Source organism: Antechinus flavipes, chromosome 1 (genome assembly GCF_016432865.1).
Source record: "Antechinus flavipes isolate AdamAnt ecotype Samford, QLD, Australia chromosome 1, AdamAnt_v2, whole genome shotgun sequence".
NCBI classification, from domain to species: Eukaryota; Metazoa; Chordata; class Mammalia; order Dasyuromorphia; family Dasyuridae; genus Antechinus; species Antechinus flavipes.
The window spans coordinates 484090259-484107800 of NC_067398.1; the positions used below are offsets into that span (position 1 = coordinate 484090259).

Here is a 17542-nt window from a genome sequence, read left to right on the forward strand (position 1 = left end):
GACCTGAAGTCAGATCCTGGATCACTGAATCTTTGGGTCAGCTACAGTTCTTTTAATTTAACCCCTATCTGACTGAAAGTCTTTATTTTTTATCTTTTGATGATGGAGCCTTCTCTAAACTCTACACCCAAAGGTGTACTCGTAAATGTTTGAGAACCATTTCTCCTGAAAACATATGCATATTGCACTTTTAAATTTAATTTATGTGATTAATTTTTTCACTATCATTTTCTCATGTCTAGAAATCAACAGAAGAATAAATCAAGTCATGATTTTTAGAATTTTCTGATTTCCAAGGTATAAAGATCATACTGAAAATTTAACAAATTGGCTTCCCAGAACTGTGTCAAGCTCTGCAGCATTCCTTATCAAAGAGCTGGATATATTTGTAGTACCCCTTATCAAAAGATACTTGCAAAAATGCCATTATGAGCATTACTGTCATTAAAAAAAATCTGCTTTTGTTTTACAAAGTCCTCTCAAAAAGAGTCCCTTGTATCCATCCACCTTATATGATATACCCTTGGGATCTACTCATTTTTAACTCTTCTCAGAGCTCTGAGACCCTTTGTACTTAGAGCAACTACCCTAAATCATATTGTGGACAAGGTATAATGTATACTCCAGGTGAGCCAAAGTTGGAGGAGAAACTAATTCCAAAACCTCCATCTGAAATTTCTGACTTTAATTACTCTTCAGTAGGTGCTAAAATGTTGTTTCTATGCTGTTGAATACCAGTTGTTGGAGCTGTCACCAACTTGTTTTGATAGCCCATTGCAAAGCTCTTTTCATCCTGTCTTGGTTATTGTCAATCTGTCAACTGGGATTTATTAAGGACCCAGTATGTGCCAGGCTAATGCTAAGCACTAGTCCCATTTTCTGTCAGGTAATACTCTCTTATAAACTATAAAATGGTCAGGATTTTTTCCTTTCTTTTCATCCACTGTTTTTCAGTAGAAACCAGAATCAAGGTTTAGGTTATACTTTTAGTAAGTACCAGCGTATTTCTCACTGGCTCAGGTCTCCAAAATTGCATGGTTAATTAGGTTTTTTCCAAGGGTTCTAAAATATCTCTTTCTAGCATTTCTCTTCAAACAAATCACTTTTTCCAGTCAAATATTCAATATAGTTTAATGACAGACTATCTTTTCACTTTCTTTGGCATTACTACTAAATAACTTAACTCACTATTACTTCTAATCTTGTATCAGGACAGAATTTTTGACTCCTGGTCATCAAATTCATTGCTCCTTTTAAAAACATACCCATCTCAGGAACTATATGCTATTGGACACTACTAATTTTATCCTTTATCAAAGCAATACAGTAGACTATCATTAACTTCATGGATCAGGATTAAATTTTATATGTATATGTATATATTATCAATGCTCCTGATGATATGCAATAATATTATTAATATACTTCAAAGAGAGTGCTATATATCAGACATATAACTTTGAAATGTCAGTATGGTGAACTCTTACTCTAGTTCAACTGCTACTTTGCTATGCAGTCTTGCAGAAATTGTACTTCATATAAACTTCTTTCTTTGTAAAAATTAGGCAAATGCTTCCTTACTACTTTCAATGGATTATTCTGGGAAATAAGGTTTGCAGTTTGTTGTATCCACCCAGTTCACCTAGTGATGTATAATTTTGCAAAAAACTCTGGAATGGGGGATCCTGTGGAAGACTTACTTGCTGCACTGTTTTCTTCAATTTCACCATAGAATATGCTTTGTGAGAACACTGGAGGATTGTCATTGACATCTAAGATTTTGACTGTAAGTATAAGAGGCTTCTCTACATCTCTCCCCCTTTCATCTAGAGCCCGACAGGTAATCTAGAAGAAAAATAAAAATGGTATTCACAATGAGCAGAAATGGTTGACACTAAATTGCCAAGTGCTATACTTCATAAATTGACTGATTATACATTATAATATAAGCACCAATATTGCTTTCTAAATGTTAAAAGAATAGTGTAATCATCAGTCATACCATAGAAGGGGAAATTCAGAATGATATTAGGCTTATTAGATATTAGATATTAGGTAAGTTTTACTTACCAGGAACTTTGGGGTTTCCTCTCGATCAACTATTGCTGTTATGTTAATTTCTCCAGTTCTGGGGTTAACAATGAAGATACCATAAGGGGGTTGATCAATTCCCACTCCAGAGATATGATATGTAATTCTCTGGTTTTTTTGAAAATCTGAAGTAATCTGCATCAAAATATATAAAAAATTATGGAAATCATGGTTCAAAAAATTTTACAAATGCCTTTCCTTCTCTTCTCTATTCTTGAAAAACTTCTCATTTTGAACCCTGATTAATCATTCGCTTCTCTATTTGAGGACAATCTCTCTGCCTTCATTTATTATCTCTACTTACTTTCTTCCTCATCTGGAAATAATGAGTAACTTCAGATGTTTTTCATGCATAATATCTCAATTTTCTAAGGAGGTCTTTGGGTATTAGGATTATACCATGAGGGGTATGGGTACTATGCTTATATCCACAGGTTAAAGAGAGAGCAGAGAGTCTTTAAAACATGTGCAAGAATGAATTCAGGTCTTTCAGTTATTTAAAAGCATTTAATAATGCCTCTGGTTGTAGATCTGAGGGGTTAAATATAAAGAAGGGAAAGAAAGCCAAGTGAAGATGATTGATTTTAGTATCAGAGATCAAGGTTCAGATTCTGTCTCCAATACTCTTTGAATCTCTTCAGTTTCTTCATCTGTAAAATTAAGGAATTATATTAAATGACCTCTGAGGCCAAATACAGTCCTTTTAAACATAGTAATGTATGTGTGTATATATATATGTGTGTGTGTATATGTTTTCATATACACATATATGTATACTTATATGTATATATATATTTATACATATATATATATACATATATATTCCTGCCAAAAACTTATTCATTTATATGCCATAATAGCTAGGTATTAGAATGTGATGGCAGAATGAGGTCAGACTACAAAACTCCTCTTATTCTGTATTTGATGTATTCTATAATCTAAGGTACAAGCCTGCCCTACTCATCTAACTCTCTTTTACTACTCTCCAACACAAACCTTCTCTTCTAACCAGCCATGATCATTTTCAGCTCCAATTAATTTTTGCTCATGTGACTCCTTTAGAACTTCACTGTTACCCATTCTTCAAGGCTCAGTTTAAGTACCTGATCTGCCATAGACCTTTTTTGACCATACCAGTTCATATTAAATCTTCCCTTCCCTGAAACTCCATAGGAATTATTATTCATACTAATTTTGGCGTTTAGACATATTCAGTTTTGCAATCTTCTCAAGCAGTTTCATGAATATATTTTCATTCCCCAACTAAATTATGATGACAGAGATAATAGCTCCTCTCCATATCAAACCAGTACCTTTAGGAGATACTCAATAAACCCAATAACTTTTGTTATTTTAAATGATCAATAAATGTAACATTTGCTGTTGTTCCTATTTAAGTCTAATCTTTCTGGTACTTCTACTTCTACTTCGTGTGCAACTTACAACAGCAATTGGATTCCTCTTTGAATTGTCTTCTCTTTCTCGACAAGGTTTTGCAAATTTGACCCATTCACGTTTATATCTTCTGAGGGGCTTCTGCAAGGCTGTGCCACTTTCTTCATTTTGTTCTTTTACCTTATTCAAAAAAGCCAAAAGAATAAAAGTTCTGTCCTAATATATATATATATATATATATATATATATATATATATATATATCTTTAAACTACAAAAGACCTAGGATCAAATTTTTGTTTACTTGTTTGCAAAAGAAATAGTTAAATATTTTTGATAAGGTTGTAAGCTCCTTGAGATTGGAAACTCTCATATTTTTTGTACACCTCAAAATATCTAAGAGTTTTGAGTACATAGGTATTGCTTAATATATTTGTTTAGGATGAAGAAGAAGATGATCAAAATGCATTTGATGAATTGCAATATAGAAATATGGTTTTAAATATTGCTTAGAAATTTGGCAGAAACCCAATAAAACATTTATTTGCACAAATGTTGTTATTTTTTTCCTGTATTTTTTGTCTCATCTATTTTTATCTGTATTTCAGTCAAAATAATGTATTCATACATTACCTCTACCCAGAATGTACAGTTGACCTCTACCACCACCTGTAAATATTGAGAGAAAATTAGAACCAAGTTGGGCTCTTGGAATTAAGAAGAAAATTATAATCATTATTATGAATATGTATATTTTTATATATTCATGTATATTTTTGTACCTATAACATTACATACATATATGCATACACATATACACATAGGATGTTTTGAGTCTAGACTTTTGATTTCATCAATATAAGGCACTTCTGGTGTGGAAATTCCTTCTGCTATAGTAGATCAGTCACTTATTTGTAACTTATAGCCTGACAATAGTATTTAGGGGGTACCAAGAAGTTAACTGACTTGTTATGGTTACATAATCAATATATGACAAGTTGATGATTAAATTGAAGAAAGCATTTGATGAATTGCAATATAGAAATATATAGAAATCTGGCTTTAAATATTTAGAAATTTGGCTCTGCTTGAATCCAAGATCACTATTCAGTGCAATGTGATGCCTTTCCAGATATTGATATAGAGTTAATGACATGTGTCATTTCCTGGCAGTAACTTCTCTTCAACTCTTGTTCATCAAAAACCTGTCCTCTGTGAACAAGAGTTGAAGAGAAGTCACTGCCAGGAAATGACACATGTTCCCAGGAACAAGTTCTTCCTGTTCTTTACTTAGACAAGGATCATTTTACTAATAAAGAAATAACTTAATTGACTTTGTAAAAAACATGCCCAGCAGTCTGTTTCTGGAGCTCTCCAAATTTCTTATCTCCTTCTAAATAAAAATGGACACCTGGAACTATTGAAACTAAAGAAGAATGTAATTATAATGAATTTAATTAAATGTCAAAATGGATTGTTTTCAAAATTCAAAGCCCCCTTCACTTCATAGTAAAAGGCAGGCTTGAAGATTATGTTGACCATTTCTCACCGAAAATTAATGGTATTTAAGGTGAAAAGATATCTTTTATTGGATATTGGTGGGTGAGGACAATATAGCTGGTGAAGGTCAGGGCAATCAATATAAAAGATGATTATACCCTTTAAAATTCACAAAAATGTAGTTTGTCATGTGTTTGCTAATCTGTTATCCACACTTACTCATTCATACTAATGGAGTAAAAATAGTATAATAAATGAATGATGAATGTCCCATTGTTCAGAGTATAAGACAGGTAGGGAGTTAAATGGCCCAGTGGATAGACCACTGGACATGGAGAATTACCAAGTTCTACCCATCATTTTACAGATGAGGAAACTGAGGGACAGATAGGTTAAATGATGTGCCTAGGGTTATGCTACTAGTACTATTGAAGGTAGAATCATGCCTACTTATAGTATAACAAGAATTTTTTTGGTAAGTTTTTATTAAAATTTTGTTCAAAATACATTTTACAGACTTAAGACCTTGATGTTTATAACCTTTTTTAAAAGAGAGAAAAAAAAAACCTAGAGAATAATGAATCACAGAGCTGCTGGCTCCTTTTCCCTTGAATTCATCCTAATTATCTCTGTCCCCAAGTAGTCTTTCATCTTGTTCCTTTCTCTTCTTCCTTCTTCCCATTGACAGTCTACCTATACTTAAAGTGTCAGTTTAAGTCTCACCTCTTCCAGGAATCTTGACTTGAGATTAAATTCCTCACTCATCTTCCCCATCACTGAATTCTTACTATTTCTAGTCTGCCCCATGTCCTTTGACAGCGATACAGATATTTTATAGTTTAATATTAATTCAGTTGTGTGAATATAGCCTCCTCAACTAATTCTTGACATCTTCAAGGCCAAATACTAGGCCCTTTACTATTCTGTATTTACCACAGAATTTAGTTGAGTTCTAAGCACTCCTTAGATACTGAGATAATTATTAATAAGCACTAGTCACTACTTATTGGTTATATGAACACTTGAATAAAGAGAAACAGTTTAAAATGTTGGGGAAACTTTATTCAAAAAAAAAATAGGTAGCTGCACTAAGTAGTGACTCCACGAAGGAGCAGTGGGGGAAAGAAGTCCAAAATGAGAAAAATTTTAAATTAAAAAAAAATCTGGTTCAAAGTTTATTTGCTCTGTAACTATATAGATTGATTGTTACACAATTAATTAACTTAAAAGCTTGTTAGCTAGTAATAGCCCAGGATAGAACCAAGGAACAAAGAATACCATCCCAAGTGATTCTAAGTGATTGACAATGGCATTAGGCTGAAGCTCATATTTAAGGAACATGTGTTCGTCATTCTGAATAAAAACTAGGAAATGTGGTTATAACAGGTCTGGTCAGGTCTGTGTCTCACTTCTGCTGTTCTTTATTAAGCAACCATCTTGTAATCTCCTCCTATTAAGTCCTTGGGAAAAAAGCCCAGGGGAATATGGTTCTCTTTACTGGAAGAAGTGCAAGAGTCACAATTCACAAGCTATGAGACATGGTTACACTGATACCACCCAGAGGATTAGTTTTTTTCCCTGTAGGTATATAAAGGACAGTTAGTTCTCACTGAGCCTACTTCAAATCCTATGTGACAATAGTACTTTATAAATTCTTTAAAAAAATACACAAATTCTCACAAACCCAAATTTCTATATTGCTATGAAATGTCCAAAGGAAAGATAAAACAAGGAAAATGGATTAACAGTTTCACTTAATGTGTTTGTAATGAATAGGAAATATTGGAATCATGAGCTAGAGATTATTTGATTCATCTTCAAACTCCATGATTTAATAAGCAAAACTTTTTGGATAAGTCTCCTGTGTTTCCACTCAGCTTGAGGTAGGTGGGTCTAGCTTTTAAGAGATTAATCAGCTAGCATACCCCAGGTCAAAGTCAGGACTAAAAGGAAAGCAGCCCCAGGATCTTAAGGACCTTACTCATTAAAAAGATGTTAAATACAAACTCATATTTAAAAGAAAGTTGTTCAAAGTACCAAGAATGATATCAAATGTGACCATTCTAGGTCTCAATGTCTAGTAGCATCCCTAGTGAATCCTGAGTCCTGTTGTGACTAGAAAAGGAGGACCAAATTACCATAACTGCACGCACATAAAGGCATTTCACAGCCTGAGGGACAACAGTAATAAGAACAACAATGATCGTTACCATCACCATTACCACAACAACTCTCTTTCATGGATAGAGAGAATAGGTATTTTGTTACTGCGAGGTATGTAAGAATTCTAATACTTCACTTCAACATTGCTGTGCTTCTTCTCTTGCTCATTGAATCATTTAGGGTATATGTGTTGATTTGAATGAACTACTATAGACATAATGGAAGTAGTTGGAAGGCTTTTTTAAAATTCTAATTTAAGTAAAGGACTGATCTTCAGAGTATCACTTCAGAAGTAAAGGATTAAATAAAACCCAACAACATGTATTTAATGTAAGATTGAAGGCTTTTCCTGGATGCTCTCTTGACTTAAATTACAAAATAGCAAGACTACATGCTAAAAAGAGCTGAAAATTCTTCTCTGATATGGTTAGAAAAATTTGTATTGCAATGACATAGGTTAGCAGAGGACCGGGAGATGTTAGAAAAGGTGGGAGAAATAGGGATCTAGAAAGAGCTGCCTAGATGTGAAGGATGAGTACATGATAATTGAGAATCCCTTTCTTAAGAACTTCCCTTTTAACAACAAAAGATAAACACAACTATCTGACACTGTGAGCCTACATAATATTCCATACCTATAGGTTAGTACCTCTCCCTTCTACTTAGATAACTGGTAATTCTAGAGCTATCATATGCTGGGGGCAGCTAAGTGGCTCAGTGAGTAGAATGCTGGGACGGAAGACCTGAGTTCAAGTCCAGCCTTAGACACTAGTTGTGTGACATTAGGCAAGTCACTTAACCTGTTTGCCTTACAGGTTCTCTTATCTATAAAATGAACTGGAGAAGGAAATGTTAACATCTATGATTTTGAGTAGATAGATGCTTACTTAAATCATGCTTTGTACCTGGCTTAGATCTCATGGACCCCATGATTAAGGAAGGTATTGACTGTACATGTCCATACAAATATAAATTATTAGAAATAATTCAGTCTTGCTTATACTTCTGCCTAAATCAGGAGGATTGTGTGGAATCTCTTCATGGGTTTAGGGTTTTGTCCTTTTGTGCACTTATTTAAAAAAATTCCTCTTCAACTCAATATGAAAAACAAAACCCTTTCTCCCTTCTTATTTCCTTTTCTTTCTTTCTTCTTCCCTCTCTCCCTTTCTTTTTTGAAAAATTGGATTTTGCCACTTACTATCTTTGTGACTAGCAAATCACTCGGTAGTTCTAGACCTCAGTTTCCTCAGCTACAAAATTAGTAGGCTGAATCATACATATTCTTCAAAATCTCCTCTAACTCTGAATCCTATAATTCTATGATCATAAATCTAGGATATTTGAAGCCAACCTTGGGTTATAGTGTTAAGTTTAACACTGTCTATTTAAATGTGGGCAAGCTATGAATCACTTGGCTTCTTTCTATTTCTGTTTCTTTATCTCTTAATGAGGGGGTTGGAATAAAAACTCTTTAAGGTAGAATATAATGGTTGGTTGGATCAGGATTTGAATACTGGTCCTGTTATTTATTAGCCATATGTTTTTGGACAAACTATTCCACTTCTTTGGGCTTCAATTTTCTCATCTATAAAATGAAGGTATTAGATCAGTGGCCTTCAAACATTTTAATCAAATATCCTGTCAGCAAAATTAAGCAAATACATATAGATCTACTTATTTATAAATTATATGTAAATATATTATATATATACAACATACTATATATCATATATAAATAATATATAAATAAAATATATAATACATAAAATAAGTAATAATGTAACAGTATATATAAGTAATATATACAATATATTATATATACATAATACAAATATAACTGAACTGATAATTATGTATAAATCTTATATAGGAATAGAAGTGAAAAGAGGATGAATTAAAGATGAAATGATTTTTGATCCTAGAGTCAGTAGGGAAATACTGGAGATTATTGAGCAGAATAATAACATATTCTGACTTGAGTTTTAGGAGGTATGCAGCAGTATGGAGGAAAGATTGGAGATAGGAGAGACTGGGCAAGGAAACTAATTAAGAAGCTATTGCAGTAATTCTGTTGAGAGGTGATGACAGTCTGGACTAAGTAATGAGAACTGTTTGAATACAGAAAAGAGAACATTTGCAAGAGATGTGAAAATGGAAATGACCATTTTAAAACTGATTAGATTTGTGTGTGAGGGAAATTGGGAAGTTTGAGATTATATTTAAGATAAACCTGGAAGGAAAATGGTTTCCTTAACTGAGTCAGGGAAGTAAGCAAGAAGGGAAAATTTGAAGGAAAAGAATTGTCACAACATATCAGCTACCACTCATCCAGGATGACTCATTTCAGCTCTTTCAAAACATGAACAAAAATGGTGAATAGAACATCTTACCAGCCACTGTGCTGGAGTCCAAAGCCCTTCAAAATGGCCCTGTGGTGCCTGACACAGTCGAGAAATAAACAGGATAATAGTGTGTGTGTGTGTGTATGTGTGTGTGTGTAGCAGCTGCTATTTTGGATTATCTGGATTGTGATTAGATTATAACTGCTCTGAGGGAACCTACATCTAGCTCAGAATGGGCAAAGGTTAGAAACTTGTATAGTTAAGGGATTGGGGAAGATTTGGGAGTGTTAGGAGGTCAGTTCAGTATGATCACACTGGGGACAAACTCCATGATAGGCCTTCTAGGAGAGAATAGGATATATCCCATCTTCCTTCCTTCTAATTGACTTTTCACACATTCTTTGAGGTCAGACCATGGCCACCAGGAGGTTATAGTTTCTACTTTGGAGACCCCTAGGTTTTGAGATCCTTAAAAACTCATGATATAGTTCAACTTTGGAATTCTACACATCTATGAATCTTTCCCCAGATTTTTAAACCTAGACATATTTGCTTTTGGGATTAAAAAAAAATGCAATTTTGATTTTTTTTTTTGTTTTTACATTGTTTTGAAATTTTTTCTACATCTATCCTCTCCCCACTCTGCAAGAGCTATACTTTATAGCAATGAATTACTTTAAAAAAAAAGGAAGATGAAAAAATAGCAAAACTTACTATTACTCCAAAAATATGATGCAAATATATGCAGAGTTCTACATTGGTAGACCCTTCTCCATCTGGAGAATGGAATGGAGGAGGTAGAGAGCTGTCTTCTTATGTCTTTATTAGAGTAAGTTTTATCAAAATTTTGAAAACATTAAATCAAAGTTTTGATACAATAGATTACTTCAGATCTTAGATGTCAAACTTGAAAGACCTTAGAAATCATCTGATTCACTTTACAAATGAGAACATTGAGTTCTAGGAATATAAAGTGATTGGGCCAAGGTTTCATAGGTTGTACATGGCCAAGCAGGACTTTGAGGAAGATCCTGTTTTCTAATTTCAAAACTAACTCTCTTCCTCTTGTGTTTAAAATTCTGAACTTAATCTGCATGGAATGTGGACTAATCTAATCTTATAAATAAAACAACAACTTTAAATTCCCTAAAAATTCATGCTTTCAGATCAAGTATTTGGCAAAAATATGCTTTATTTTAAAACATAAAACATATAATTGGAGATTAAAATCCTGTCTATTGATTAAAAGCATTTCCCAACTAAAGAGGTTATTTTGCCTCTAAATGTTTGTTTTTGGATGTGCACATTTTCATTATACATGGAAATGTATTTGGACAAAAAAAAAAACCCCTTAACAAATAGCATGACTTGTTCTAATATTAGAAAAATTTCCCCTCTCTCCTGCTCCCAATCAGCCTATGAATAAGGTGTCTCCAAAAGTGGGAATATTTGGAATAATCCTGGGAGGGGAAGTCTATGGTTTGACCCCCAAGTCATATATGATCGATCAAGAGGAGGCAGCTACGTGGGGTCCTATTTTCTATATAACTGTACCATCCTCTTAAACAGCCCTATTTCCACCTCTTACCTCTGGTTTTTCAGGATTGTGTAGATTATGGGTGGGTTCAACAAGGTGGTTACCTTGTGGTTACTTACCTACCTGACCCAGACACTTGTGCTAACTAACCATGGCAGGAAAGATTTCTTTTTCTATTTTCCTCCCCTCAACATCTCCATATCATGTCCCTCCTATCCATCTCTTTGTGGCTACTGTGTACCATTTGCCAGTGGGTTCCATGTTATGGAGGAGTGCTTGGTAAGATTCCAAACACTTTTTTTTTGTTTGTTTTTTAATGGGAGAAAATAATACCATATGAAGAGACTTGCATGTTGTGATTATATTTTATTTTCCTCTCCAAACTCACAGTTCTCTTCCAAACTGCCTTATTTCTTCCATCTTTCTAGTCACCCAAGTTTAAAATGCTCACACTATCCTCAAATCGTCATTTTCACTCACCAAATCTATTGAATCATTTGTCAAGTCTTGTCATTTCTAACTCCAGAATATGTCTGAGTCCTTTCTCTTTATTCACATAGCTACCAATCCCTTATAGACTCTTATCATCTCTCATTTAAACTATTGCAACAGCCTCTTAATTAGTTTCCCTGCCTCAGATCTTTCCCATTTTCAATGAATATTCTACATACCTACAAAAATGATATTCCCTACTAACTATATCATCCTCCAACTCAATAAATTTCAGTGACTCTTCACTCACTCAAAGATTAAATATTTCATCTTTACCTTTCTAAATTTTTGTGCTTTGTGTAAATTTTACAGTATAAACAATCATTAGAACAGAAACATATATAATTTATAAATTAATCATACATACATTTGGAGATTCATGCTTAAACAGTTTTTAATCCTAGGGTGTGGGATCTAAACTTTTTGGAGATGCTGCACTATAGAGTTGAAAGTTGAAATGCTGAATAGGACTTATAATTTGACACAATGTCAAATTTTCACACCCATGCTGACTTAAATTAGCACCTTTTATTCTTTCTGTTGTTTCACTATTGTTAACTTTACAGTTGCCCTTTAAAAAAATGTCTTTGTTGTTCTTTGGAATCATCTTAAGCTTAATTTCTTGTCAAAATAACACAATATTCATGGTCAAAATCACAACATTAAAGGGGATAGCCATTTTCATCATCATAATCATTATTTCTGTTCATTTTAATAAAGATAATATTCCTAATAATATTTTGCATACTTTTACAAACATATTTTATAAATAATAATTTCATTTTCTTTATATATCTAGCCTTTGAGCTAGGGAGGACACATGTTGTAATTTCTGTTTGACATATGAAGAAACTGGGCCCAAGAGATAACTTGCCCAAAATCATAAAATGAGCACCACACCATGATCAGGGTCAAGGTCTGTGAGCTCCCAACTTGATCACTCAAAACTGTGCTGATCTCTTTTTCTTTTAATCTCCCACCAAACTTATAGTTTTATTGTTGTTGTTTGGTTTCTTTTAGTTTTAGTTTTATCACACAACTTAATATGTATTCTCTGTATGTGTTTGTTTTGACTCACTTTATATTTATGCTGTATATTTCATATCGTCTCCCCCCATTAGAATGTAAGTAAGAATAGGGATTATTTCCTTCATTGCACTTGTATGTCCAGTACCTACCTCAGTGTCTGGCATATTAATAAATGTTTGCTTGTTGCTTGATGTTGCACAAAAGAATTTTGAGTGTTCCCCAAGATGAACTTGAGGATGCTAAAGATCCATTTAGTAGGGACTTCAGGAAATTATGGAATATTGGGCATTTCTTGTAACTTGCTGTGTGCATTGCTGTGAGAATGTGCAATCCCTGACTCTAGAGTGTTGTAGACTCTTCGAGACTCTCAGAATTTCTGAGGATTCAGGCCTGGATACGGCAGGCCTTGTATTATGACTGCTTTTGCAGAACATTTGAGAGCTGATTGTTATCTAGAGATTTGGTCATGACCACAATTGTGGGAACAGAGCAGTTTCAAGGCTAAAAATTCTCTTCAAAGCAGGAAAGTCCTGATAGATACTGCATATACATATGTATTATTAATTAACAATTGTCTTTCTTTAGAAAAAAATCACTTAGCCTAAGGAATATCAATAACCATTTCAGATCCCAGAAAGTTCCAATTGTGGACCATAATGGCAAAATAGAACTTTTGAGCGTATCTTAGTTAATAAACAAACTTCAGCAGTGGTCTTGACTTATGCCCAATTACTGTCTAAGACTACCTAGGAAGTAAAATAATAAGTTAGAGAGAGCTTGCAAAAAGCTTAAGGCAATGTGGTATAATAGAAAGAATGCTAGAGGTTTAGCTTCAAATCTCAGTTCTGACATTAACTCATTTGTGAGTGTAAGTAAGATACACACCAGACCTAAGTTTTTTCTTCTGTAAAATGAGGATAATGAACCTTGAATATCTCTTTTGCAGGGTTGTTAAATGGAGATTTTCATAAATCTTAAAATTTTATATACATATGCATATATGTATATATACATACACATATACATACATATATGTATATACACACGTATATGATGATTATTGACATGGGCACTTTGATTATGTAGAAAATTGCACTTTGATCATTCTTTACTCCTTGGAGTTTCTGGGAAAGACCATTAAACTTCTAATTCTTTCTGGAGCATTCTTGATAAGTAGATAAATAAGTAGATAACAACAATGGAAATGTAATATTAGAAAAAATGAATCTTGGTAATTGGGAAACCAATCAGACCCAAATACAGCCTTTGTTTACTTCTTGTAATCATCAAGAATTCACTATCTCAAAAGGCATCCCCTTTTACTTATCAGAAGCTCTTGTAATTGGAAAGTTCTTTCTGTTTTTGAACCAACATTTGTCAGTTCCTATTGGTCTAATCATTCTAATTTCCTCAATACAAAACTATTTTTTCTGATGCCCAGAGTGACATGGAAATATATGAGGGGAAGAGCCCTTGGTTTGGAGACAAAAGACTTGGGTTTTAGACTTGTGGTTTTTTTACCCACTACTCTGACTTTAAGAAAGCCATTTGACCACTCTGAACCTTAATTTCCACATCTGTGAAGTAAGAGGGTTGTATTAGATGGTTTCTGATATCTCTTCTAACTAGAAATCTATGAAACTAGTCAGTGAAAAAACTAGATCATATGGTTATTGATTTATATTCCTGATTTATTTCACCATAATGATCATTGTATTAAAAACAATAATCAGCATTTATACACACACACACACACACACACACACACACACACACATATATTATACACTTTGTGGGGTACCGAGCACTTTATTAATATCATTAGGCTAAGTGATTTTTTTCTAAAGAAAGACAATTGTTAATTCATCATACATATGTATATGCAATATCTAAGGACAGCTAGGTGGTACAGTAGGTAGACCACTGGGCTTGGAATTAGTTAAATCTGGCTTCAACTACTTAATAGCTGTGTGACACTGGCTTTGTCTCAGTTCCTCACCTGTAAAAAGAGCAAGAAAAGGAAATGGCAAACCACTTCAGTATCTTTACCAAGAAAATCCCAACTGGGGCCATGAAGAGTTGTATACAACTTAAATGAGTGGACAAAATAAAATATCTAAGATAGCATTTTTTTCAGTCTAGAGTTAGAAAATTGGATAGATTTGTTTTTCATGTATATGTATTTGATGTTTTTGTTGTTCAGTCATTTCAGTCATGATCAACTCTTCTTGACCCTGTATATTATGCCACCTAGCTGCCCAAATGTTGTATCTCTGTATATCTATATCTAGATATATCTATGTTTATTATCATCCTATATTTATATTCAGAGGTGTGGGGGTAAATATTTAACAGAGCACTCCAATAAAATATGTATGCGTACTACTATGCTTCTGAGTTTAATCATCATTATTAATGTTTTTTCCATCACTTTCAAGTCTAGACAATCAACAAAACAATAAATCCAATCTGATTTGTAGTGTTTGCCAATTGCTAAGGTATGACTGCTTCCAATGAAAACTTAACAGTTGGCTTTTGAGAGTCAATATGAGCTCTCTTGTTTCCAGCTTCCAGCACTCTCTTGTTTATGTCATTTATATCTATTTTATTCACACTGTCCCCAAAGTTTTACTGCAGTTTTAAGCTTTAATAGCTAAGTGAAGTTTAAGACTTTTGGAATATCCTACATATCTATATCTAAACCATATTTATTTATATCTGGTTCTCTGCAGATATTGAAACACACACACACATAACAACTAAAATACAAACTACAAACTACCTTCATAAAAATTGATACTTGACTTTACTCCTTTTTGTGGGAAAATGGTTAGTGTTGACATAATATGTTTTCTTAGTAAAGGCTTATTATATTTTATAAAAATGCTATTGATAAAATAGCTTCTTTATCCACCCATCCAATTGCAAGGGAAGGGAAGACAATGAGCATGAAGAAAGCACCTACTACATTCCAGGTACTGTGCTAAGCACTTTTTACAAAGATTATCTCATTTTATCCTTATAACAAGCCAGGGAGGGAGGTCCTATTGTTATTCCCTTTTTTATAGTTGAGGAAACGAGGCAAACAGCAATTAGATGGTCCTATATCTAATGTCTGAGGTTGAATTTGAACTTAGATCTTCTTAATTTTAGATCTATTGCTTTCTCCATTGAGCATACTTCAAATTTCAATAAAACAAAACATTGATTTAAAGATAATTCCAACTGCAACTTAGATATCTTTTTTTTAATATTTTATTTTATTTTATTTAATAATAACTTTATATTGACAGAATCCATGCCAGGGTAATTTTTTTACAACATTATCCCTTGCACTCGTTTCTGTTCTGATTTTTCCCCTCCCTCCCTCCACCCCCTCCCCTAGATGGCAAGCAGTCCTATATATGTTAGATATGTTGCAGTATATCCTAGATACAGTATATGTTTGCAGAACCGAACAGTTCTCTTGCAACTTAGATATCTTAAAAAACAAAACAAAACATCTTAAGGGTCAAGAACAGACATAAGATATCTAGTCTAGACAACTGTGAGAATTAGAACTGGATCTATTTTGTTTACTCAGAACCCTTACTGTAGGCTCTAGACATTGGATGAGCTGATATCTAAATTTCCTTTAATTCCTAAGATTCTTCTATGAATTGGTATGTTTAGATGGTATAGGCATTTTCTTTAGAGAAAAATGAAGAAGTTGGTTCTTATTTTGTTAGTCTGGCATTAGGATTTTTAACAATTTCCTTAATCTAAAAGACATTGAAATAATGTTCACTGAATTGAAGAAATACTTGATGGTGATTTATTGAGTAGAAATTTCTCTGTGGTTTCTTTTACCTATGTGAATTGTTACATCCAAATGAAAGGTAAAAACAAAATAATATTGTTAAACTCAACCTTTAAAATGCAATTTAAACATTTTTCATTGACATCATTATATTTTTATAGATTCTCCTCAATATCTGTAGGACCCAACATTTCCATAAAATCTTTTTAAAAAGGAGCAAATAATATATAAGGAGCAGTTTGTAATTACTGGTAGGAAAGAGAAAACTTACCATTAAAATGACCAGAACTCCCGCAGCTCTTAAAGCAAGCCAACTCATGGCTTCTGATTTCTCCTGCAAACAAATCCCAATAAGTGTCTCTTTCAGTTCTAGTCTATTGTACCTCTTGAAATGGAAACTTGGAGAAGCTCTATCTTAGCAGTGTGTCTGCTTCCTTCTGTTAGAGTGTACCCATGCAGCTATGTAATTCTCCACCCTAAAGCTCTGGGTTGGTCTCACCTGAAAGACTTGCATCATTTTTGCTTCCAGGTAAAATCTTAGACACACCTCATTTCTTGTGAATTGAATCCTTTGATGGAAGCTGAAAGGAAATTTCACAGGCTGAAGACAAAGTGTAATAGGAAGGTGTCTAGTGAATAATAAATTCATCACATGAAAATGAAAAAGCTACTCTTGATCATAATGAGAAAGAAGATGCCAAGTTTCTCCTTTTGTTAGACTTTTTTTTAAAAAGGTTGTTTTTATATGAAATTTATATTTCAGTATAAATACATATAGGGGGCAAGAAGTTAAACAAAGAAAAAAAAGTTTAAAAAAAATGTGAGAAACCAGAAAAATATATTGCCTTATATAGTAGAGAGAAGCTACGTCTTAGAGTCAGGATATCTGAGTTAGAATCCTGTCATGGCATTTATTGATTCTGTTGACTATAGGCTTGTGACTTGATGCTTCTGAACCTCAGTTTTCTTATCTACAGAATAGAGAAAATAATATTTGTAGTTATATACCTCTGGGGATTATTGTGAAAACCAAATGAAATAATGTATATAAAGTGCTTTGTAAACTTTAAAATGCTATATTCACAAATTAATATCATTATTGTATAATTAAGTAATTATGTTTTATATTTTTATATTATCATATTAGTATAGACGTACATAGACATAGACATACTCAGACATAAAACTGAAATGG

The 17542-nt window shown here is 33.2% G+C and overlaps 1 protein-coding gene across 1 annotated transcript in view; it reads right to left on the bottom strand.

The window, feature by feature from the left end:
- The window catches only part of DSG3 (desmoglein 3), a 43877-nt gene extending 27102 nt beyond the window's left edge, over positions 1-16775 (bottom strand). The window contains exons 1-5 of the mRNA XM_051970292.1: positions 16619-16775; positions 4119-4154; positions 3535-3666; positions 2071-2226; positions 1701-1845 (exon numbers count right to left, since the gene is read on the bottom strand). Of these exons, the coding sequence (XP_051826252.1) occupies positions 1701-1845; positions 2071-2226; positions 3535-3666; positions 4119-4154; positions 16619-16666 (517 nt within the window). The 5' untranslated portion in view covers positions 16667-16775. The remainder of the gene's footprint in view (positions 1-1700; positions 1846-2070; positions 2227-3534; positions 3667-4118; positions 4155-16618) is intronic.
- Between the last annotated feature and the right edge of the window lie 767 nt (positions 16776-17542).